This window comes from Triticum urartu, chromosome 4 (assembly GCF_003073215.2).
Source record: "Triticum urartu cultivar G1812 chromosome 4, Tu2.1, whole genome shotgun sequence".
Lineage (NCBI taxonomy): Eukaryota > Viridiplantae > Streptophyta > Magnoliopsida > Poales > Poaceae > Triticum > Triticum urartu.
This window is the reverse complement of record NC_053025.1, coordinates 242,495,553-242,518,834: the sequence shown is the minus strand read 5'-3', so window position 1 is coordinate 242,518,834 and position 23,282 is coordinate 242,495,553. Positions and strand designations below refer to the sequence as shown.

At 44.5% G+C, this 23,282-nt stretch overlaps 1 protein-coding gene across 1 annotated transcript; it reads left to right on the top strand.

Moving 5' to 3' along the window:
- Window positions 1–13,556: 13,556 nt before the first annotated feature.
- On the top strand, window positions 13,557–22,741 carry LOC125551392 (ATP-dependent DNA helicase MER3 homolog). Its single transcript, XM_048714609.1, has 27 exons — window positions 13,557–13,736; window positions 13,896–13,994; window positions 14,282–14,465; window positions 14,575–14,736; window positions 14,836–15,073; window positions 15,166–15,202; window positions 15,265–15,311; window positions 16,108–16,145; window positions 16,335–16,356; window positions 16,451–16,663; window positions 16,779–16,935; window positions 17,020–17,071; window positions 17,548–17,619; window positions 17,721–17,770; window positions 17,888–18,005; window positions 18,085–18,148; window positions 18,229–18,312; window positions 18,892–19,017; window positions 19,104–19,300; window positions 19,379–19,567; window positions 19,654–19,902; window positions 19,977–20,026; window positions 20,148–20,165; window positions 20,578–20,660; window positions 20,756–21,035; window positions 21,340–21,383; window positions 21,491–22,741. The coding sequence occupies exons 2-27, from the start codon at window positions 13,906–13,908 to the stop codon at window positions 22,471–22,473; spliced, it is 3,846 nt and encodes a 1,281-aa protein (XP_048570566.1). The 5' UTR covers window positions 13,557–13,736; window positions 13,896–13,905; the 3' UTR covers window positions 22,474–22,741.
- The last annotated feature ends 541 nt before the right edge of the window (window positions 22,742–23,282 follow it).

Below are 23,282 nucleotides of genomic sequence, written 5' to 3'. Positions count from 1 at the left end.
TTAAAGTGTGGAAGTCCGATCTTTGACGAATGACGGAGGACATGGCCTTGTGGTAGGGCATCATTGCCTTGAGGAATTTGCGCTTGATCCAATTGTCATCCGTGTCCTTGCTCCCGTGATCTCGTAGTGAGACCGCGAGTTTGGTTACTCTCCGATAAAGCTCACGAGGTTCTTCATCTTCTTTCATAGCAAACTCATCGGCCTCATCTTGTACCACTTCATAGTTGGAGCGTTGAATGCTTGCGCTTCCCCGATAGAGAGAGACAACACAATGCCATGCATCTTTGGCCAAGGCGAAGGGACGAAGATGAGGTAGGTCTTCGGGTGGAATTGCATCTTGAATGATGAAGAGAGCATTCTCATTGAATTGATTATCCGCGGCTTCTCGAGGAGTGAAGTTGCTTGGATCATGCGGATAAAAACCTTCTTCAATGATTCTCCAAAGGTTAGTGTTCACATGATTTAAACGACGTTTAAAGCGGTAAACCCAAGAATCAAAGTCCTCATTTTTCACAATCTTAGGGGGAGGACCGGCATGATTCAAATGAGTGGAAGGAACCGGTCTGCCATAAACAAGTGGTGGTTCCACATGGGCAAAGATGTCGGTGCCATTTTTACCACTAGAAGATGGAGCCTTTCCACTACTAGCTTCCCCCTTGCCGGGGATAACATCCGTCACCTTGTTGGTGGGATCACCCACTTTCAACGGTGCGGTGGAAAGTTTAAGCCCCTCAAGAAATTTAGTAAACATGATTTCAACCTCGGTCGTCATGGAGGTCTTCAATGTCTCTAAGGCCATATTGAATTCCTCACGAGAGACCGAGGTTCACCCCATCGCCCGTGGACGAGATCAGATTCACACCGGAGTGTTCCTCCACACCGTCTACGGTATCAACCATACTCTTTGGACGGTAAAGTCCTTAAAAAGAGACGAGGCTCTGATACCAATTGAAAGGATCGATATGGTTGACTAGAGGGGGGTGAATAGGCAACTACCAATTTTTAACTTTTCTTTATCAAATTAAACTTTGCATCAAAGTAGGTTGTCTAGATGTGCAACTAGGTGAGCAACCTATATGATGCAAAACCAACAAGCAAGCTAGCAAGCAAGAGAAGTAACACTAAAGAGCTTGCACAAGTAAAGGTAAGAGATAACCAAGAGTGGATCCGGTGAAGACGAGGATGTGTTACCGAAGTTCCTTCCCTTTGAGGGGAAGTACGTCTCCGTTGGAGCGGTGTGGAGGCGCGATGCTCCCCAAGAAGCCACTAGGGCCACCGTATTCTCCTCACGCCCTCACACGATGCGAGATGCCATGATTCCACTATTGGTGCCCTTGAAGGCGGCGACCGAACCTTTACAAACAAGGTTGGGGCAATCTCCACAACTCAATCGGAGGCTCCCAACAAAACCACGAAGCTTCACCACAATGGATTATGGCTCCATGGTGACCTCAACCGTCTAGGGTGCTCAAACACCCAAGAGTAACAAGATCCGCTAGGGATGAGTGGGGGAATCGAAAATCCCTTGGTGGAAGTGTAGATCGGGGCCTTCTCAACCACTCCCGAGCAAATCAACAAGTTTGATTGGCTAGGGAGATAGATCGGGCGAAAATGGAGCTTGGAGCATTTAATGGAGCTTGAGCAATAAATGGAGCTTGGGGGAGGAAGAGGTAGGTCAAAGAGAAGAAGGGGACTCCCTTTTATAGTGGGGGCTACAATCCACCCGTTGCCCCTCACCAACCAGCCCCGCACAGGGCGGTACTACCGCTGAGAGGGGGCGGTACTACCGCCAGATCAGCGGTACTGCCTCGCTAGCCAGTGGCACTGCCACGCAGAGGAGACTAGTAGGGAATAGGACCCAACGCGGTACTACCGTGGTGGTAGGGGCGGTACTACCACTCCTGGAACGGTACTACCGCCTCTACAACCGCAACTAGTGCCGCAAAACCCGACACGAGAAAAAGACCCCTCGAGTCGAGGCGGTAGGAGCCACACAGCCCAGCAGTACTACGGCAGCGGGGTCACGGGCGGTACTACCGCCGTGGAGTGGTACTGCCGCTTGTGACCCTTCGGCCGTACTACCGCTGGTAGTGCGGTACTACTGCTGGGGCACAGAAGAGAGAGAGAGAGAGAGAGAGAGAGAGAGAGAGAGAGAGAGAGAGAGAGAGAATCTCTCCAAAGAGGCTGAGGACGAGGCGGAGGTGCCAGGCACCCCAGCAGTACTACTGCTGTGGAGCCACGGGCGGTACTACCGCTGTGGAGCGGTACTGCCGCTTGTGCCTCCTCAGCGGCACTACCGCTGGGTTGCGCGGTACTACCGCTTGGACCCAGACAGGACAAGGAGGAGAGGAGAGATCTCTACAATCGAATGGAAAAGCTCGGAGGGTGAGAAGCTGATGTGTACGTGTTGATTCCACCCATGCAATACCCCAGCGGACCCCCTCTTGATAGTACGATGCCCTCTACGCAACTAGTCCACCGAGAAAGAAACGAAAGAGCTACACCGTCTTGAAATACACTCCGAGGGGAAGGAAACGTCTCGTGCCAGGGGAGAATCTGTGAATTATTCAAAGCACAAGATTAGTCCGCAAACATGTTGTCATCAATCACCAACACTACCTTGAGAGAGATATGTCGTAACAACAAGTTTCACAGTTTTACATTAGAAATTCAGATCTACCACATGTCAGGAAAAGGAAAATATTTACCTAAAAAGTTGGTGCCTGAGCAGTTTGTGAAGTTCCAGATCGGATTTTTACGCACAAAGAACATGGTTTGATGATGAAATAAGGGTTATCATTACTACCGCATGGAAGTACATCAAGTTTGGAGTTCATTGCATAGGATCTAATGAAGAACAGGGGAAGAACACCATGAAGTTTTTCTATGAACTCGCGTGAACCCTAGCGAATCTACAGAGAAAAGGAAGAACGACTTACTGAAGTTGTTGAAGCCGCGGAGGCGCGTCGCGTTTTTCTGGTACGGTCAGGGTGATGCAGCGGCCGGAGTTGAGGCAGAAGCGAAGGTCGACGACGGCAGCAACGCTCGGGTGCTGAGGCAACGCAAGATAGAAGAGAGGCAAAGAGGCAACGGGAGGAAAGGAAAGGGACCCTCGGCCCTATCTATAAGACAAGGAGATAAGCGACAGGCGCAGAAATTGAGGAGCCCAAAAATGGATGTGCAGCAAGGTTGTTGCCTCGATTGTTGGAGGATCATTAATGAAGGTTATCTTTGATTTTAATGAACAGGTGACGTCATGGCGGTTTATTGCGAACCTGGAAGATGACATCATGGCGATTTACAAGATCTGTGCGAAGGTGTAGAAGGAGGAATTTTTCGAAGTGTTGAAGATTGACATGAACGAGTTCAAATCAATCTGGGGCCTAATGTTGGGGATATTACTATTAAGTATAAATCGGCCATGAGGGGACGGGTTATGCCCACAAGGAGTTAGTCATGTCTGAAGCCCGTGAAGACAAGTGGTATGGCGCTTACAAAGGAGATCTACATGAAGGCCCAGGGCCCAAAGGCGGATTAGGTCCCGTAGATATAAACCACCATATGATATGTAACTTATGTTGTAAGGCAAGGAAAGGTAGAAACCGAGCCAGGCACGTTTATGAGCCGGCTTCGGGATTCTGTAAACCGCCGGGCGTCAGCCTCTGTATATAAAGCGATGACCCGGTGGCGGTTTAGGGACAGACAACAAACGATAACTCGAGAGCCAGGCAAAGTGGATTCCCTCCCTGGTCATCGAACCCCAAGCAATTCCATCACAACTGGACGTAGGCTTTTACCTTCATCATAAGGGGCTGAACCAGTATAATTCCTCGCGCCCCTTGTCTGCTTTAACCCCTTCAAGCTAACCCGTTGCGATGGCTCCACGACTAAGTCCTTTCACGAGGACATCTACCGTGACAAAACCACGACACAATCCGAATTGGTGATATAGTATCTCTATTAGCAAGCTTAACAGTCACATCAATATCTTCTATCTCAGCAGGTGCAATATCATTCATAATTTCTTCATATAGAGTATAAGAAATTGCACTCACACTAGCACCCACATCACACAAGCCATGATAACAATGATCTCCAATTTTAACAGAAACAATAGGCATGCCGACATGTCTATGTTTATCTTTAATATCGGGTTTAGTAATTCTAGCAGCTTCATCACAGAAATAAATAGCATGCCCATCAATATTATCAACCAAGAGATCTTTAACCATAGCAATACTAGGTTCAACTTTAATTTGTTCAGGAGGTGTAGGTGTTCTAGTATAACTCTTACGAACCACAGTTGAAGCTTTAGCATGATCCTTTATTCTAACAGGAAAATGTGGTTTCTCAATATAAGCAGTAGAAACAATAGGATCAACATTGTAAGTAATAGTTTCTTATTAAACTTTAATAGGTTCTACTACTTTCACTTTAATGGGGGGATGATATTTAAACCACTTCTCCTTAGGGAGGTCAACATGAGGAGCAAATGATTCACAGAAAGAAGATACTATGTCAGAGTCAAGTCCATATTTAGTGCTAAAATCACGAAAAGCATCGGTATCCATAAAAGATTTAACACAATCAAACTTAAGGTTTATACCTGACTCCTTACCTCGTCGAGTTCCCAATCTTCATAATTGTGTTTAATTCTTCCAATAAATCCCATTTGAATTCAATACCCTTCTTCATAAAAGAACCAGTATAAGAAGTATCGAGTATGGATCGATCATTATGAGAAAGTCGAGCATAAAAGTTCTAAATAATAATTTCTCTTGAGAGCTCATGATTGGGGCATGAATATTGTGACGTCCGAATAATTAAGCTACAATAAACCTCTGTTAATGATGCCACATCACCGCGGTTACTGTTCCTAATCTCGCGATGGTTCAAAAACGATTCAAATTTAAAATAAAGTCAAATAACAAAAACTTTTAAACTTTAAAACTAAAATGTTCGAGTTGTGCCAAATAATGCAAAAGTAATTGTGGTGAAGAAACCACACTTTTATAAAATGTTTAAATCCATTAAAATAATTAAAACAGTGACTAAAAAAATTATTAAAGGCCATTAAATATTAAACAAATACAAACCTATTTTATTATTGTGCCAAATTAATTATGGCAGTATCCTAAATAATAATACTAATTTTGGGGCTAGGTTTATATTTTATAAAACTAAAAATAAGTAAATAAAAGGAAACTTAATTGAAAAACAGAAACTATAAAAAGAAAACAAAACATATAAAAAAAGGCCACAACCCCATGGCTCCTCCTGGGCCTCGGCCCACTCCCACCCAGCCAGCCCACCTAACTCCGTCCGTCGCCTCCTTTCCCTGTACAGCCGACCGGGGCGCTCCCGTTCGTTCCCGTCGGACCGGGCGCACCTCCCCGCGCTGCCACGCCGACGCTGGGAGGGGATAAGGGCGCCACGCGATCCCATCCCCCACTCGCTCGTCACTCCCCTCGCTCTCTCCGCCTCTTCCCTCCTCCAGATCCGTCTCTCGTCAATGCGCTGCTGCCACTGACGCGGCCACCGGCGTCCACCCATCACCGCGACCGGTTCAGGAGCTCCGGCGACCTCGACTCCTTCACCATGGCGCTCTACTTCGTCACAGGGAGCAGCACAACTCCTCAATCGCCTCGCGCCCTTCCGTCGATCGACGCCGCTGCAACCACGTTGATCCACCTCGCCTCTGCGCTCCTAATCTTTCGCCGGCCACCTTGAGCCACCCGGTGAGCGCCGCTTCTTCCCCTCTCTTCGCGCATCTTTTCCACGCCCGTAGCCTAGCTGCTCCCCGTGTCCGGAGCTCGCCTCCGCGGCCGTGCCCGTCGTCGCCGCTATTCGGCTCAACCGAGCACATAGATGTGCTCGGCACACTCCCAGGAGGCCAACTCCGCCCCAACTTACCTTGCCATGCTCCCCTGCACTCAACCTCGAGCTCGCCCGAGACCGTCGCATGTCTGCTGCTGCGTATTGCTGCTCACCGGGCCACGCTCGTGCGTGCCCAGCCGCTCTTGGCCGAGTCCCGCGCCTGCCCCGCGCCCGCGCTGCCCACGTTTCGGCCGGTCGCTGCGCCCCGCTCGCGTCGCCGAGCTCCTGTCGCTACTGCTTTGCTTAATACTACTGTAGCTGCTGAATGTTACTGTAGCGCTGGCTAGCTCTGCTGCTGTAACACTGATTAGCCCTTTGTGTAGTTGCAAAACAACAGCAAAACAAATTTTATTATGAGAAATATTTATAGGGGTGTGTAGTACACTTGACAGGGTTCAATTCTTTCCATTGGACCAAATTCAAAAGTTGCCTGAATTAAATCCTACAAAAATCACAAAATGACATCTTATGTTGATAACTCCTAGCCTACTAACTTGTGTGTGCTGTGTGTGCGTCGTGCACATGGCCGGAGTAGTGGCCGGTCCTTGCTTAGATTAGTACTACTAGGTGTTAATTAATGACTAGAATAGTCTATGTATAGATGACATGTGGCCCCTTTTGTTCAAAAAGCCTAATCAATAGTTTGTGCCAATGACAAGTAGGGCCCAATGCGCTGTTCATTGGTTGACTAGTAAAAGTGTTGACTGAGTCAACCCAGTTCCTTGACCCCATCTGTCATTGAGTGTGACTAGCCCCTGCTGAGTTAAAAAAACATTTCACTATTTATATTCGAATTAAATAAATTAAAAAAACCTTTTAAACTTTGGAAATTCGTAGAAAATAATCCGTAACTCGGATGAAAATGTTTTCTACATGAAAGTTGCTCAGAAAGACGAGACGAATCCGGATACGCAATCCGTTCGTCCGTCACACGTCCCTATCATAGCGAACACGCAACTTTCCCTCTCCGGTTCATCTATCCGAAAACGCGAAACAATGGGAATACTTCCCCGGATGTTTCCCCCCTTCGCCGGTATCGCCTATCCCTCCGTTAGGTCACCCCTAGCACAACGTATTGCCACATCTTGCTTTGTGTTACATTTGATTGCTCTGTTATTTATTGTGTTCCCTCTCCATTACTCCTTTTCGTTAGACTCCGAGACCGTTGTCGATGTCCGTGTGTTCGACTACATCGAAGATGACCCCTCCTTCTTGCCAGAGCAACCAGGCAAGCCCCCCTTTGATCACCAGATATCGCCTACTCTTCTCTATACTGCTTGCATTAGAGTAGTGTAGCATGTTACTGCTTTCCGTTATTCCTATCCTGATGCATAGCCTGTCATTGCTACTACTGTTGTTACCATTACCTGCTATCCTACTGCTTAGTATAGGATGCTAGTGTTCCATCAGTGGCCCTACACTCTTGCCTGTCTGCCATGCTATACTACTGGGCCGTGATCACTTCGGGAGGTGATCACGGACATATACTATATACTTTACACAGTTACATTACCTGTGGTACTGTTCGGAGTTGGGGGCTGAAGGGGCAGGTGGCTCCATCCCGGTAGAGGTGGGCCTGGGTTCTCGACGGCCCCCGACTGTTACTTTGTGGCGGAGCGACAGGGCAGGTTGAGACCATCTAGGAGAGAGGTGGGCCTGGCCCTGGTCGGTGTTCGCGGATACTTAACACGTTTAACGAGATCTTGGTATTTGATCTGAGTCTGGCTATTGACCTATACGCACTAACCATCTACGCGGGGACAGTTATGGGCACTCGACGTCATGGTATCAGCCGAAGCCTTCGTGACGTCAGCGACTGAGTGGCGCGCGCCGGATTGGACCGTAAGCCTGCTCTTGTATTAAGGGAGCTAGTTCTGCTTCCGGCCACGTACGCGACGTGCAGGTGTGCAATGGGCGATGGGCCCAGACCCCTGCGCCATAGGATTTAGACCGGCGTGCTGACCTCTCTGTTGTGCCTAGGTAGGGCTGCGACGTGTTGATCTTCCGAGGCCGGGCATGACCCAGGAAAGTGTGTCCGGCCAAATGGGATCGAGCGTGTTGGAATATGTGGTGCACCCCTGCAGGGAAGTTAATCTATTCAAATAGCCGTGATCTTCAGTAACAGGACGACTTGGAGTTGTACCTTGACCTTATGACAACTAGAACCGGATATTTAATAACACACACCCTTCCAAGTGCCAGATACAACCGGTGATCGCTCTCTAACAGGGCAACGAAGAGAGGATCGCCGGGTAGGATTATGCTATGTGATGATACTTGGAGGACTTCAGTCTACTCTCTTCTACATGCTGCAAGACGGAGGCTGCCAGAAGCGTAGTCTTCGAAAGGACTAGCTATCCCCCCTTATCCCGGCTTTCTGCAGTTCAGTCCACGTATAATAGCCTTATTTCAGTTGATACCAATGCATACATATGTAGTATAGCTCCTTGCTTGCGAGTATTTTTGTGACGCCCGGGTAATTAAGCTACAGTAATCCCCACTAATGATGCCACGTCACCTCGGTTACTGTGGATAAACTCGCGTTAGTTCGGAACCTAGTTCGAATTTCAAATTCAAAATCGAGCAAACAATAAAAGTTTTCAAATATTAAAAGTTAAATGTTCGGAGAGAACCAAATAATACATAGGTAATTATGGTGGAGAAACCAAACTTCTATAAAATGTTTAAAGGCCCTAAAACAATTAAAACAATAGTGAAAACAATTATTTAAATACCTTTTGTAATTAATAAAATAAACCGTAGCTCGGATGGAAAAACTTTGTACATGAAAGTTGCTCAGAACGACGAGACGAATTTGAATACGCAGCCCGTTTATCCGCCACGCATCCCTAGCATAGCAAACACGCAATTTTCCCCCTCTGTTTCATCTGTGCGAAAACGCGAAACACCGGGGATACTTTCCCGGATGTTTCCCCCCTTCACCGGTATCACCTCATACCGCGATAGGGCACCCCTAGCACCGATACTTGTCATGTCATGCATCGTCATGCATTTGTTTGCATTATATTTATTGTTTCTTCCCCCTCTTCTCTCGCTAGACACCGAGACCGACGCCGCTGCTACCCAGTACGACTACGGAGTTGACGACCACTCTCTCTTGCCAGAGCAACCAGGCAAGCCCCCCCTTTGATCACCAGATATCGCCTACTCTTCTCTATACTGCTTGCATTAGAGTAGTGTAGCATGTTACTGCTTCCCGTTAATCCTATCCTGATGCATAGCCTGTCCTTGCTACTACTGTTGTTACCTTTACCTGCAATCCTAATGCTTAGTATAGGATGCTAGTTTATCATCAGTGGCCCTACATCCTTGTCCGTCTGCCATGCTATACTATCGGGCCGTGATCACTCGGGAGTTGATCACGGGTATATACTATATACTTTATACATGATACATGTGGTGACTAAAGACGGGTCGGCTTGAGGAGCACCCGCGAGTGGATCTTTGAGGCGGAGCGACAGGGCAGGTTCCGACCACCTAGGAGAGAGGTGGGCCTGGCCCTGGTCGACGTTCGCGGATACTTAACACACTTAACGAGATCTGGGTATTTGATCTGAGTTTGGCCATTTGGTCTATACGCACTAACCATCTACGCGGGAGTAGTTATGGGTATCCCGACGTCGTGGTATCAGCCGAAGCCTTCGTGTCGTCAGCGACTGAGTGGCGCACGCCGGATTGGAACGTAAGCCTGCTCTTGTATTAAGGGGGCTAGTTCTGCTTCCGGCCGCGTACGCAACGTGCAGGTGTGCTAAGGGCGATGGGCCCAGACCCCTGTGCGCTTAGGTTTAGACCGGCGTGCTGACCTCTCTGTTGGTCTAGGTGGGGCTGCGACGTGTTGATCTTCCGAGGCCGGGCATGACCCTGGAAAGTGTGTCCAGCCAAATGGGATCGACCGTGTTGGGGTATGTGGTGCACCCCTGCAGGGAAGTTAATCTATTCGAATAGCCGTGATCTTCGGTAACAGGACGACTTGGAGTTGTACCTTGACCTTATGACAACTAGAACCGGATACTTAATAAAACACACCCTTCCAAGTGCCAGATACCACCGGTGATCGCTCTCTCACAGGGCGACGAGGGGAGGATCATCGGTTAGGATTATGCTATGCGATGCTACTTGGAGGACTTCAGTCTACTCTCTTCTACATGTTGCAAGACGGAGGCTGTCAGAAGCGTAGTCTTTGAAAGGATTAGTTATCCCCCTCTTATTCTGGCATTCTGCAGTTCAGTCCACATATGATACCCTTACTCCATTTGATACCCATGCATATGTAGTATAGCTCCTTGCTTGTGAGTACTTTGGATGAGTACTCACGGTTGCTTTCTCCCTCTTTTCCCCCTATCCCTTCTACCTGGTTGTCGCAACCAGATGTTGGAGCCCAGGAGCCAGACGCCACCGTCGACGACGACTCCTACTACACCGGAGGTGCCTACTACTACGTGATGCCCGCTGACGACGACCAGGAGTAGTTAGGAGGATCCCAGGCAGGAGGCCTGCGCCTCTTTCGATCTGTATCCCAGTTTGTGCTAGCCTTCTTAAGGCAAACTTGTTTAACTTATGTCTGTACTCAGATATTGTTGCTTCCGCTGACTCGTCTATGGTCGAGCTCTTGTATTCGAGCCCTCGAGGCCCCTGGCTTGTAATATGATGCTTGTATGACTTATTTTTATTTGTAGAGTTGTGTTGTGATATCTTCCCGTGAGTCCCTAATCTTGATCGTACACGTTTGTGTGTATGATTAGTGTACGATTGAATCGGGGGCGTCACAATTTTGGATGAGTACTCACGGTTGCTTTCTCCCTCTTTTCCCCCTATCCCTTCTGCCTGGTTGTCGCAACCAGATATTGGAGCCCAGGAGCCAGACGCCACCTTCGACGACAACTCCTACTACACCGGAGGTGCCTACTACTACGTGCTGCCCGCTGACGATGACCAGGAGTAGTTTAGGAGGATCCCAGGCAGGAGGCCTGCGCCTCTTTCGATCCGTATCCCTGTTTATGCTAGCCTTCTTAAGGAATACTTGTTTATCTTATGTCTGTACTCAGATATTGTTGCTTCCGCTGACTCGTCTATGATTAAGCTCTTGTATTCGAGCCCTCGAGGCCCCTGGCTTGTAATATAAAGCTTGTATTATTTTAATTTGTGTCTAGAGTTGTGTTGTAATATCTTCCCGTGAGTTCCTGATCTTGATCGTACACATTTGCGTGCATGATTAGTGTACGGTCAAATCGGGGGCGTCACAAATATAACATTGACTTAAGCCTTCCTAAAGCTTGAGCGATACTTTCTCCTTCACGAGGCCTAAATTTATATATATAATTCCGATTACGATGAACCAGATGCATAGGATAAAACTTCTGATGAAATTTCAATTTCAATCGGTTCTAGTTCCAATATCCAATATCATCACATAGCCTATACCATGTCAATGTCTTTCCCTTCAAAGATAAAGGGAAGACATTTTTCTTGACAACATTCTCAGACATACCTGCAGGCTTAAATAATCCACAATTTTCATCCACATAGATTAGGTGCATATCAGGATGTAATGTTCCATCTCCTGCATAAGGATTAGCTAGCATTTTCTCTATCACACCCAAAGGAATTTCATAATAAATATTTTCAGTAGGTGTAGTAGGTTGAGGAGCAACTCTTTGCTCTTCCGGTCGAGGTGAATATACCCCGAACAAGCCCCTCAAAGGATTATTTTCCATAGTAACAAGTGACAGTAAATTTCAGCACATTATATAAATGTTTCCTTACCAAATTCCACTTACCAAAGGCGCTTCACTCCCCGGCAATGGCGCCAGAAAACAGTCTTGATGACCCACAAGTATAGGGAGTGTCGTAGTCCTTTTGATAAGTAAGAGTGTCGAACCCAACGAGGAGCAGAAGGAAATAACAAGCAGTTTTCAGCATGGTATTCTCTGCAAGCACTAAAATTATCGATAACAGATAGTTGTGTGATAAGATAATTCGTAACGGGTAACAAGTAACAATAGTAACTAAGGTGCAGCAAGGTGGCCCAATCCTTTTTGTAGCAAAGGACAAGCCTGGACGAACTCTTATACTCCCTCCGTCCCAAAATTCTTATCTTAGATTTGTCTAAACACATCCAAAGCGCTCCCGAGGACACATGGGAATTACTGTCAAGCTAGTTTTCATCATGCTCATATGATTCACGTTCGTTACTTTAATAATTTAATATGTGGGTGGACCGGTGATGGGTGCTGCCCTTCCTTGGACAAACCTCCCACTTATGATTAACCCCTCTCGCAAGCATCCGCAACTACGAAAGAAAAATTAAAGTAAACCTAACCATAGCATGAAACATATGGATCCAAATCAGCCCCTTATGAAGCAACGCATAAACTTGGGTTTAAGCTTTTGTCACTCTAGCAACCCATCATTTACTTATTACTTACCAATGCCTTCTCCTAGGCCCAAATGATGGTGAAGTGTCATGTAGTCGACGTTCACATAAAAGCACTAGAGGAGAGACAACATACATCTCATCAAAATATCGAACAAATACCAAATTCACATGATTACTTATAACAAGACTTCTCCCATATCCCCAGAAACAAACGTAACTACTCAGAAAGCATATTCATGATCAAGATCAGAGAAGTATTAATTATCATTAAAGATCTGAAAATATAATCTTTCACCGGATAAACCAACTTTCATCAACTACAAGGAGTGATCAACACTACTAGCAACCCACAGGTATCAATCTGAGGTTTTGAGACAGAAATCGGATACAAGAGGTGAACTACGGTTTGAGAGGAGATGGTGCTCGTGAAGATGTTGATGGAGATTGACCCCCTCTTGATGAGAGGATCGTTGGTGATAATGATGGCTTCGATTTCCCCCTCCCGAAGGGAAGTTTCCCCGGCAGAACAGCTCCGCCAGAGCCCTAGATTGGTTCTGCCCAAGTTTCTTCTGATTTTTTAGGTCAAAACACACCATATAGTAGAAGATGGGCGTCGGGGACCTGCCAGGGGGCCCACAAGGACGGGGTCGCGCCCTCCATCCTTGTGGCTGGCAGGTGGCCCTCCTCTAGTGCTTTCTTCGCCCAATATTTTTTATACATTCCAAAAAATATTCTTCGTGAAGTTTCAAGACTTTTGGAGTTGTGCAGAATATGTCTCTAATATTTGCTTCTTTTTCAGTCCAGAATTTCAGCTGCAGGCATTCTCTCTCTTCATGTAAACCTTATAAAATAAGAAAAAAACATAAAGATTGTGATATAATGTGTAATAACAGTCCATAATGCCATAAATATTGATATAAAAACATGATGCAATAAATATCGATCCGACGTGGCGGCAGTCCTTGGACGTGTCCGGGCCTCGCCATATCCAGCCCATATGAGGTCACCTTATAGCTCGGATGTTCGGTTGGATGTTGTGTGTAGGGCAGCCCGCCCAGACATTTAGGGCGGTTTTGAGGGCTCGGTTGACGGTTGTAGATGCTCTCATAGAGTATTTATAGAGACGAGTGTATGAGCGTCCGTGTTTATACTATGTTAAAAAAAACTTAAATCAAAATAATAAAAATGAATGATCCGGTACTTGCTGCTCCTTGTGAGGCCGTGAACACCGGGATTCCGGCATTCGGCGAACACAAATCCACGACACCGTTTAAAACTTTGAATCACAACGGCTGGGGCCTCTCCTTCTCGAGACACCACCGCAAGCATCTGCATACCCCTGGCTTCCCCGCCCTCCTCTCTTCGGTCGCCATCTCCTTCCGTTCGCGAAGCAGCCACTCCGCTCTCGCTCCCGTCGAACCCAGCACCTGAATTCCACTTCCACCTCCACTTCCACCATCTGGTAAGTCTCCTCCTCCCCTTCTCGTCTCCTACCTCGCTCGTGCCGCTCGATCCGGCCGGGAAATCCTAAGGCGATTCGGCTCCCATCGTGGCGCGCGCCAAGTGCTCGACGATACTCCTCGTGCCGGATTCCTCACCTCCGATCGCTCGGTTTCTGCAGGAGGTTGACGATGGCCGCCATGGGGCCTCTCGGCGACTCGTACGCGCTGCGCTGTGTCTCCGACCTGCCCCCGCCGTTCCGCCCCGTGTTTGGGTTCAGGTTCGTGCGTGGCGATGCATACGCCCATCTAACTCCGTGGTTGTCTTTTTGTTTCTATATACATTGTCCATCTGCAACATTCCGTTTGGCTGCACGATCGCGCACGGATAGTATTCAGTGGCTTGAGATTTTGAGTAGCCTCGTGGGGTATGAGGCTAAACTGGTAGGCTAATAGCTTCGTCATGGCGGAAAATTGGGCATCACTGCGGGGTGGAATTTGGACTGCTCTGTGGCATGATGGAGTTGGGATGATATTCATAGTTCCTTCCGTTGTGTCTTCTCTGCAGGTACTTCAACTCCTTGCAGAGCGAGTGCTTCCCTGTGTGCTTCCTCTCGGATGTAAACATGGTTGTCTCTGCGCCTACTGGGAGTGGCAAGACCGTACTGTTTGAGCTTTGCATTCTGAGGCTCCTCTCGAGGTTCCTCACAACGGACTGGTGGTTCAATCTGCTAAAAGGAACTCTGAAAACAGTACGTGCTGACTAGCTTTTCTCAAACAACGTTGGGGCTAAGATCGGGAGTCTAGCTAGGACACTAATCGTAATTTCCACTCCGTGCTTCACTGGGGTTGCGCGGTTAGATCTATATCGCTCCCATGAAGGCGTTGGTGCAGGAGAAGATGCGCGACTGGAAAGTGAAGCTGGGCTCGTTGGGGATAAATTGCTTGGAGATGACTGGTGATAGTGAATTCTTTAACAAGAAGGCCATACATGATTCCGATTTGATCCTCACCACTCCTGAGGTATATGTCACTACTTGTTTTGCTTCTTATTATGATCTAAATAAACCTCTGCTTCTGCAAACTATTTCCCTATTTCTTTTAACCAACATTTGCATGCAGAAGTTCGATTCTATGAGCCGTCATGGAGTAAGGGATGGAGGATTGGGTTTCTTCAGTGATATTGCTCTGGTCCTTATTGATGAAGTTCATCTTCTCAATGATCCACGTGGAGCTGCCTTGGAAGCGGTGGTCAGTAGAATAAAAATGCTTTCTCGACTTGGCAACATGAAATCTGCTCCATTGGCAAATGTTCGATTCATAGCAGTTTCTGCAACTATCTCTAATGCTGAGGATATAGGTTAGTAGAAACGTGAATTATGTCGACCATGTACAATTAACCACATTATCCTGTGGGGAAGAAACTTATGTATTAACTTTGTGAAATTACAGCGGAATGGCTCCTAGCACCTCCTGAAGGAATCAAAAGGTAACTAAAGCAAGTTCCTCATAGATAATATGAGATACTGCTACTGAATTTTCCTTTTGCAGATTTGGAGAAGAGATGCGGCCAGTGAAGTTGACAACCAAAGTTCTTGGTATGATTCAGGCTTCTCGCTATTTTAGAATATGGATGAGCATATGAGTGCATAAGAAAGATTGACACTGTACTTTGGCAACCCATAAGATTGTTTATAATGAAGCTACTTGAACTTTCTTATGCTCTAGGCCAACTGTTGTACTGGTACAACATAGTGAAAGTAATGCTTGATATATTCTTTATTGCCTTGCCTTCAAGAATTGATAACCCTTCCAGTTCTTATCAATTATTTTGAAAGCTTTGCATACCATGTGCTTCAAGTTCTGATTTAATTGTGTTAAAGCAAGAAAACATTACTCATTCATGACTGAGTCCATCCTGCACTGAAGGGGCGCAAATTTTACCAGTCATAAAATAATTTCAAATAAATCTGTACTTTGTTGTAACGCCCCGGACACACCCGCCGGTGGTCGTTACTCCTGGCAGGATCTAGACTGGCCCCACAGATCAATACTTGTCTTTTCTGCGCACTTTGTCCTCACTCGTGCACACCCGAGAGCAACCCGAGAGCAACTTCCCGGTCGGTCACCCATCCTGACACTACTCCAAGCTGAGCACGCTTAACTTTGGAGTTCTGTCCGAATGGGCTCCCGGAAAAGAAGGAATTCCTTATTGATATGAGTAGTCTATCATCCCTAATAAGCCAGGCCATCACATTTGTGCTGCAAAAAATTCAGGAACATGTGAATTTTCCATACCAACTTGATTAGAAATTAAAATCACTGATGATATTTAGTACTGTCAGCCATTTTTATGTTTGCCCTAATTAATAATTGTTTCACTGTGCTATTTAGGTTATGCTCCAGCGAAAAATGACTTCCTGTTCGAGAGGGTATGCATAATTCCTATCCAATAATGTTTGTTTTTCGAAATTATAGCCGGGGGGGGAGGGGGGTGTTAAGGAGGGGTGTTAAGGAGTATTCAGATATATTCTATGCACAACATTTTCTTCTGAATAATGTTGGACACTGTATTGAATCAAAAATTTTAACTTAATTTTCTTTGTTTTTTCAACTTTCAGAGGCTACAAAGTTTCATATTCGGTAAGTCATATCTCCCCATCTGTCAATTACACTGTGCATAAGTTACATTATTGAAATTGAAGTGATCAAAATAGAAAGCGAATATTGAATACAGATATACTGATGCAACACTCAAGAGGGAAGTCTGCACTTGTTTTCTGTTCTACAAGAAAAGGTGCACAAGAAGCAGCACAGTGCCTCTCACAAACTGCGGGGTCTCTTGGCTATTCAAATCCATTCATGAAATCTATGCAGCAGTATGAACATCTACGAGAGGCTTCCTTAACCTGTAGTGACAAGCAGCTGCAGTCTTGTATCGTATATGGAGGTCATGTTGAATCTTGTTCTCTGCGCACCCATGACCTTCCTAATTTTGTTATCTGGACACTCACGTTAGGTGTTGCCTAAATTTACACTGACGCTGTCGTATTTCCAAATTTCAGTTGGTTTTCATAATGGTGGTCTTTGCTTAAAGGATAGGAGTCTTGTTGAGGGTCTTTTCCTGAAGGGTGATCTTCAAATTCTATGCACGACAAATACTTTGGCACATGGCATCAACTTACCTGCACATACAGTAGTGATAAAGTCGACACAATTTTTGTGAGAACCATTTTTCTAATATGACAGCATTCTACCTACCCTCTGTTCTTTTATGATATTTTCTGATTTTCATACATTTTGTAGCAACAAAGAGAAGGGCTCGTATGTAGAATATGAGAGATCCATGGTGCTTCAGGTGTGCTATTAAGTCTCAGTTGCTCCTGCAAAATAGCATTGTAATAAACAAAGGATATGCACCGCCAGGCATTTATTTGCTATGTATTTTTTTTCTTCTAGCCTTAATGATATGCCTGTTGCTTAAGGTGTTTTTACTTGCTTACCTGATTACAAATGAATATAAATTTAAAAGACAAGTTAATAAATTTAGCTCAGGCCTCATTAATATCCATATATTATTATATGTTAACTTTCCTTTGAATAACATAAGTTGGTTCTTGCTTGTTGCTGCAAATGATTGGATATGCTAAATTATTTTTCATGCATGCAAGTTGATTTGGTTATCCTGTAATGCGTTATTATATTTAGTTAAAATTAACATGTATTTGACTCAGCGGTCAAAGTTATTTTACATTTTGTATTTCAAATAGGAAACAGTGTATGTGATAATGCCCTTGCTTCTGACAGAGCCTCTTTTTTTTCGGTCATTCACAGATGTGTGGAAGGGCTGGCCGTCCACCATTTGATGATACTGGAACAGTTGTAATTATGACAAGAAGAGAGACAGTAATTTTCCTCTGTTTTCCTCTCTTGTTAATTCTGAAATACCCTTGACAGGAAAATGCTTCCTGGTTTTTGGTCTAACCTGTCATAAATTTGTCTCATAGGTCCATCTATATGAGAACCTTCTCAGTGGATGTGAAATGGTGGAGTCTCAGTAAGTTCTTTTATGTTCAGTTGAAAAGTTCTTACGTGATATTTTAACTGAAACTTAACTCTGTCATGCCTGGTACTTCATTTGAAACTCCTGACTGATTATAGATACTATGACCAGGTTGCTGCCATGCGCAGTGGAGCATTTAAATGCAGAGATTGTTCAGCTGACAGTGTCTGACATAACTTTGGCAATTGAATGGCTCAAGTGCTCATATTTGTACATCAGGATAAAAAAGGCATGAACGTACTACTCTTGATCTTTATATCTCTTTCGTTTAAATGTATGCTCTAATTCATGTCAAAATAAATTATTAGAACCCTGAGCACTACGGAATTAAGAGAGGGATTCCTCGTGATCTCCTTGAGAAACAAATGAGAGGTATCTTTTGTGTACTTTGTTGACTTAACGGTTCTCTCATGAATTCATGAAATAATTATCTTTATGGATTGAATTTACAGATATATGTGTTGAGAAGATCCACGAGTTGGGTGAGTATGGGCTAATTTGGACAGATGGAGATGGTTTCAGTCTAAAACCATTAGGTAAACTTTCCATATTGCAAGAAAATTACAATCGAATGACATCATATGCCACAGCTTTCATTATAAAAGCATAAGCTTAAGTGTTTCACCAATTTTTCCAAATCCCTTCTATGTCTGATGTTTGGCCAAGTGGGTTATAATCTTGTATCCCTTCTAATACTAACATTATTGCTTTACTATTTCTGCAATTTATTTTTTGGAAAACATGGAACTATTATCAGTAATATACTAATATCCACATTTCTATGTCTATATATTAAAGAATGATTATTTCTGTATTTTCACCTCTTTGCAATACCCACATTATACTGGAGTTCTTATGGGATAAGTTTATTATACGAAGTTGTATTAGAAAAGGTATCAGGTACTCAGAGAAATATCAGAGGGTTGGGCATGCATTGTCAAATCTTATAACTCTGCTATTAATTTTCTGGTGGTCCTGAATTCATTTGTCGTCACATATTGTACTTCACTGCTATTTAGAAGTTACAGTGTTCCAGTCAGTTGCATCAGCTGCATATGTATCTGTATTTCATCTGCACATCAAATAACGCTTTTGGTATGTATCTTTCTACTCAGAACCTGGGAGGCTGATGACAAAATTCTATTTAAAGTTTGACACGATGAAGCTTATTGTCAAAGCTTCTGCATGTTGCAGTTTGGAAGATTTATTGCATATCATCTGCCACTCTGCAGAGATTTCTTGTAGGCAGCTCTATATATTTTGATTTTAATAAGTTAGTTTGTGTAGTGAATTAGTGATTTGATTTTTCTTCTTCTGGAATTTCAAGGGATCCAATTACGTCGAAATGAGAAGAAAACTCTAAATGACATAAACTCAGATAAAGAGGGGAGGCTTCGATTCCATGTTGTCAGTGAGAATGGAAAAAAGAAGAAGCGTATCCAGACAAGAGAAGATAAAATATTTGTATTAGCGAATGACTGTTTAACTGGGGACCCCCTAATGCATGATTTATCCCTCAACCAGGTTGGTTGTTTATTTAACTTTAAACACATTTTAATATTATTTCCATTCCTTCTAATTTTTTTGGACTTCTGCATGCAGGAAACAAATTCAATATGCTCAAATGGATGTAGGATTGCCAAATGCATGAAAGAATATTTTATATACAAAAGGAGTTACAGATCTGCCATAAATTCTATGCTCCTTGCAAAATGCCTAGACCAAAAACTTTGGGAAAACAGTCTATTTTTACTCAAACAACTTCCTGGAATTGGAATTGTTACAGCAAAGGTTATTAATTTTGAACCATAATAATTTAGGCACTCTATATACAAAAACTGCATAATTAACTGGTGAGTTTACGACTGCTATCCCAGGCACTGAAGACTGCTGGAGTTGATTCCTTCGAGAGCCTGGCAACTGCTGATGCTAGAAAGCTGGAAAGTGCGACGGGACGAAATTATCCATTTGGAAATCAGATAAAGGAGTCCTTGTCGTCATTACCACCAAAAATTGACGTACAAATTGAGGATGCTGGAAACAGACAGGGGAAATCAACCATTACTGTAACACTAAGCCGGCAATCACAGGCAGTTCGATCCAGTAAACAGAACTATGTTGACATGGTACATCTTTTAGCTTATTTTTTTATCATCCAATACTGCTTAAACCTAAAAAATATTAAACTATTGTTTGTCAGATTGTGGGCTCAGAGGAAGATAATATGATCCTTTTTCATGAGAAAATAAGGTCAGTGGTTTTATTTTATAATCTTGGTGTGATGGTGTCCTTTATGGTCTTTTTTTTTCTCCTGATGGGTGGTTTTATTTTATTTTGGTTATTCCTGCCATCATTCAACTCTTCCTTAAAGGGCTCGAGAGTTTTCCAGGTAATACTTCTGAAGTCCTGTTATTTCAGCAAACATTTGAACCATTGTTATCTAAGTAGACAAGCAAATGAACTCTAACTTTACTGCTATAAGTCGGTACATTGTCAAATGCTTTGTTGCTCCTTCAAGGAAGATATTCTTTTCGTTACATTTGTATTTTAAATAGATTATTCTAGCAGGTAGCAGAATCTGGTAGCAACCTCACCTTTTTGGTTAGACTATTACTTGTTCTGCTAAGCACCAAATAGCACCTCTGTTTGATACAGCAAACGAACATAGCACAGTGATAGCAAAGATGAATAAAATCGCTCAACCAGATACCAACGTTCAAGGATCTTGCTATACTCTCTAACACCCAAACCAAAGCTAAGTTGCTCCTAGTTACTCTCACTGGCTATTTTGTTAAATGCAGCCCATATTCTGTAAAACTTTTGGTGCCATGCCCCCAGAGTGCCAGGGTGACTCTGAAGGTAGATCTGATTTTTGAAGAACACGGTAATGTCTCCAACAGATAATTATTGTTTGACAAATAAAAGGTCATTTTACAATTTTATGCTGACATATATCGTGCATAAATTTTTATTTTGAAGTTGGTATTGATATCCACAAGAAGCATGTGGTCAGCAGGGAGGATGATTTTCATGTGACAAAAGCATATGGGACAGAAAAGCAAAAACCCTTGATCAGCCTTCCTGCTGATATTTGTTTGGTTAGCTCCAGGACAGCTGAAACAAGTCCAGCTCAACCTCATATTGGATGGAGCCCACTATCAAAAGAGGTTTGCGTTATAGAAGACGATGATGGTGCCAACGTTCCAGACAAAGTTGACAATATGCCGGGAACGAGAACATTTAACAACTTGGCTTCACTGTAAGTTTTTAACCAACTATATGGACTCCTCCAAGAATTCTAGAATTGGCTTGCATTCATCAGTGTAGCTGAGAACAGAACATTTGCCTGATTGGCCATTAGTCTAGTGTTTAGTACAGAAAATATCCGCTAGGGTTCTTTAGAAGCAAATATTTGCAAGGTTGTCTTAGGTCACCAGAGAACTGCTATGGTTCACAGCTTTTGTTGAAACTTTGATCACATGTCAGATTTTGATCTTTCTTCCATGTTCTTTGAACATTCTCTGAGTATTAATTATTCTGAGGTGATATTTTGGTGACTACAGAGAGGTCCCCAGCTTTGACCTAATGCTTGAAGAAGATAATGGAGGTAACACGATGCTAGAAAACACCATACCTGCTTTGTTTCACTTGCACTCCAGTCAGCAAGATCTACTTTATTTACTTTTCTAAGCGAAATGTTTATGGCATTCCTAGATATGCAAGATGTGTCGTTTCCTGAACCAGCAAAAGCAGAATGCAGAAGTGCCACCAGCAACACAATTTTTGATCACATACGCAAGAAATCCAGAGATTTTCCAACACTGATGCTATCAAAGTCGATGGATGGCTCTTATGAACCTTTGATACTGAAGAAGATGAAGACATCGAGGGGCCAGTTTAACTTGGATCAGGGAATCCTGCATGCGAATGAGGTCACACCAATGGATTCTGAACATTCCGAGCTTAGAGTCTCTCCGACCAATACAGCCGAGAAGTGTCGGAGGATCCTGAGCAGAACTTCAGAGAAGAGCCGCTCTCTGTTTGCAGAGAAAGTTTACAGCCCATTTGAGAAGAGCAAGAGCCTGAATAGAATTCCAGATGAAAACTCTGTTCAATTTGCTGACAGAAGGGGCAGCCTGTCTGAGAAGAGCAAGAGCCTGAGCAGAATTCCAGACGAAAACTCTGTTCAATTTTCTGTCAGAACTGACAGCGTATCCGAGAAGACCAAGATCTTGTGGACAGCAGCTGATGAGAACTCTCATCAATTTGCAGGCAAAAGGGACAGCCCATCTGAGAAGAGCAAGATCCTGATGAGACCTCCAGATGACAGCACTCTTCAATTTGCAGGCAGAAGGGGCAGCCCATCCGAAAAGAGCAATGTCTTGAGCAGAACTCTTGATGAGAACAGTCTCCAGTTTGCAGCTAAAAGGGACAGCTCATCCGCGAAGAGCAATGTCTTGAGCAAAACTCCTGACGTGGACTCTGCTCAGTTTGCCGGTGGAAGGGACAACCCGCCGGAGAAGAACAAACTCTGTTCCAGCAACCTCTTCCCAGATTTCCAGGCTATGAGCCAAGCTCCAGCCGCAGTTCAGCCTCTCAGGATTCAAGACTACTGCAAGGATATATTGGCGAGCTCAAAGGGCAGTGGAACTGGAGAACCTTTCCTTGGTTTCAAGAGTGTCTTTTCCTTTCTCTGATCCTGTGAGTATCTTGTACAGGTCTGCTCAGTGTTGTGCTCGAAATATGGCACGGTGACCTGCCAGAGGCGTTAGCTAGACAATTTCTGATGATTAGTAGCGTATGTTCGAATACCTTCCGTGCTGTGTACAAATGGTATGTGGATATCATGCATATTAAACACAATGCGTTCAGTGCAATACGCTTCCCTGTTGTGTACAAATTTCCGTCTCTGAAAGGAAGTCATGCATGGGCATTAGAACTTGATGCTTAATTTTGCAAGGATACTCGTCATAAAACTGTGTTTTATGTTTATACCTGACTCTTCTGCAAACTTGACTCCTAATAATTTAAAGGATATAGCACCTTTAAATTATTGGGTGGACAAAACATATAAAATATAAACTACAGAAAAGAAAAAATGTGTGTGATGTTATCATGACATCAGCGCTACTGGGTCGGTCCGCGAACCAGCTGCCTACAAAGCGAAGCGACCTACTAGCTCGCACTATCTACGCGAGACACAGTCACACCCCCGCGCGTCGTTCGCTAAACTGTTCGGGGCTATCTACGCGAGACACAACCCCCCCCCCCCCCCCCCCCCCCCCCCCCCCCCCGTCGTTCGCTAAACTGTTCGGGGCCCAACCGAAGCATCCTCGCACGTGCCCTTGACATTGGGCCGAAGCGTCTGGTACTAGAGTGCCCTGAAGTTGAAGCATGGAGTCTTCGACATGCAGAATGTCTGAGCTGAATCTGTGAGACTGTCCGACCTACTATTTTTGCAGGAAGAAGGCACATCCCATGTATCCTTTTTCCTTGCAACTTACCG

Excerpts from the sequence above, each read along its gene's own strand:
- LOC125551392 (XM_048714609.1), top strand. The coding sequence starts at position 13,906 with ATGGCCGCCATGGGGCCTCTCGGCGACTCGTACGCGCTGCGCTGTGTC. Across the intron at positions 15,203-15,264 it reads CCTCCTGAAGGAATCAAAAG|ATTTGGAGAAGAGATGCGGC; the intron begins GTAACTAAAGCA and ends TTCCTTTTGCAG. Across the intron at positions 19,903-19,976 it reads AACAGAACTATGTTGACATG|ATTGTGGGCTCAGAGGAAGA; the intron begins GTACATCTTTTA and ends ATTGTTTGTCAG.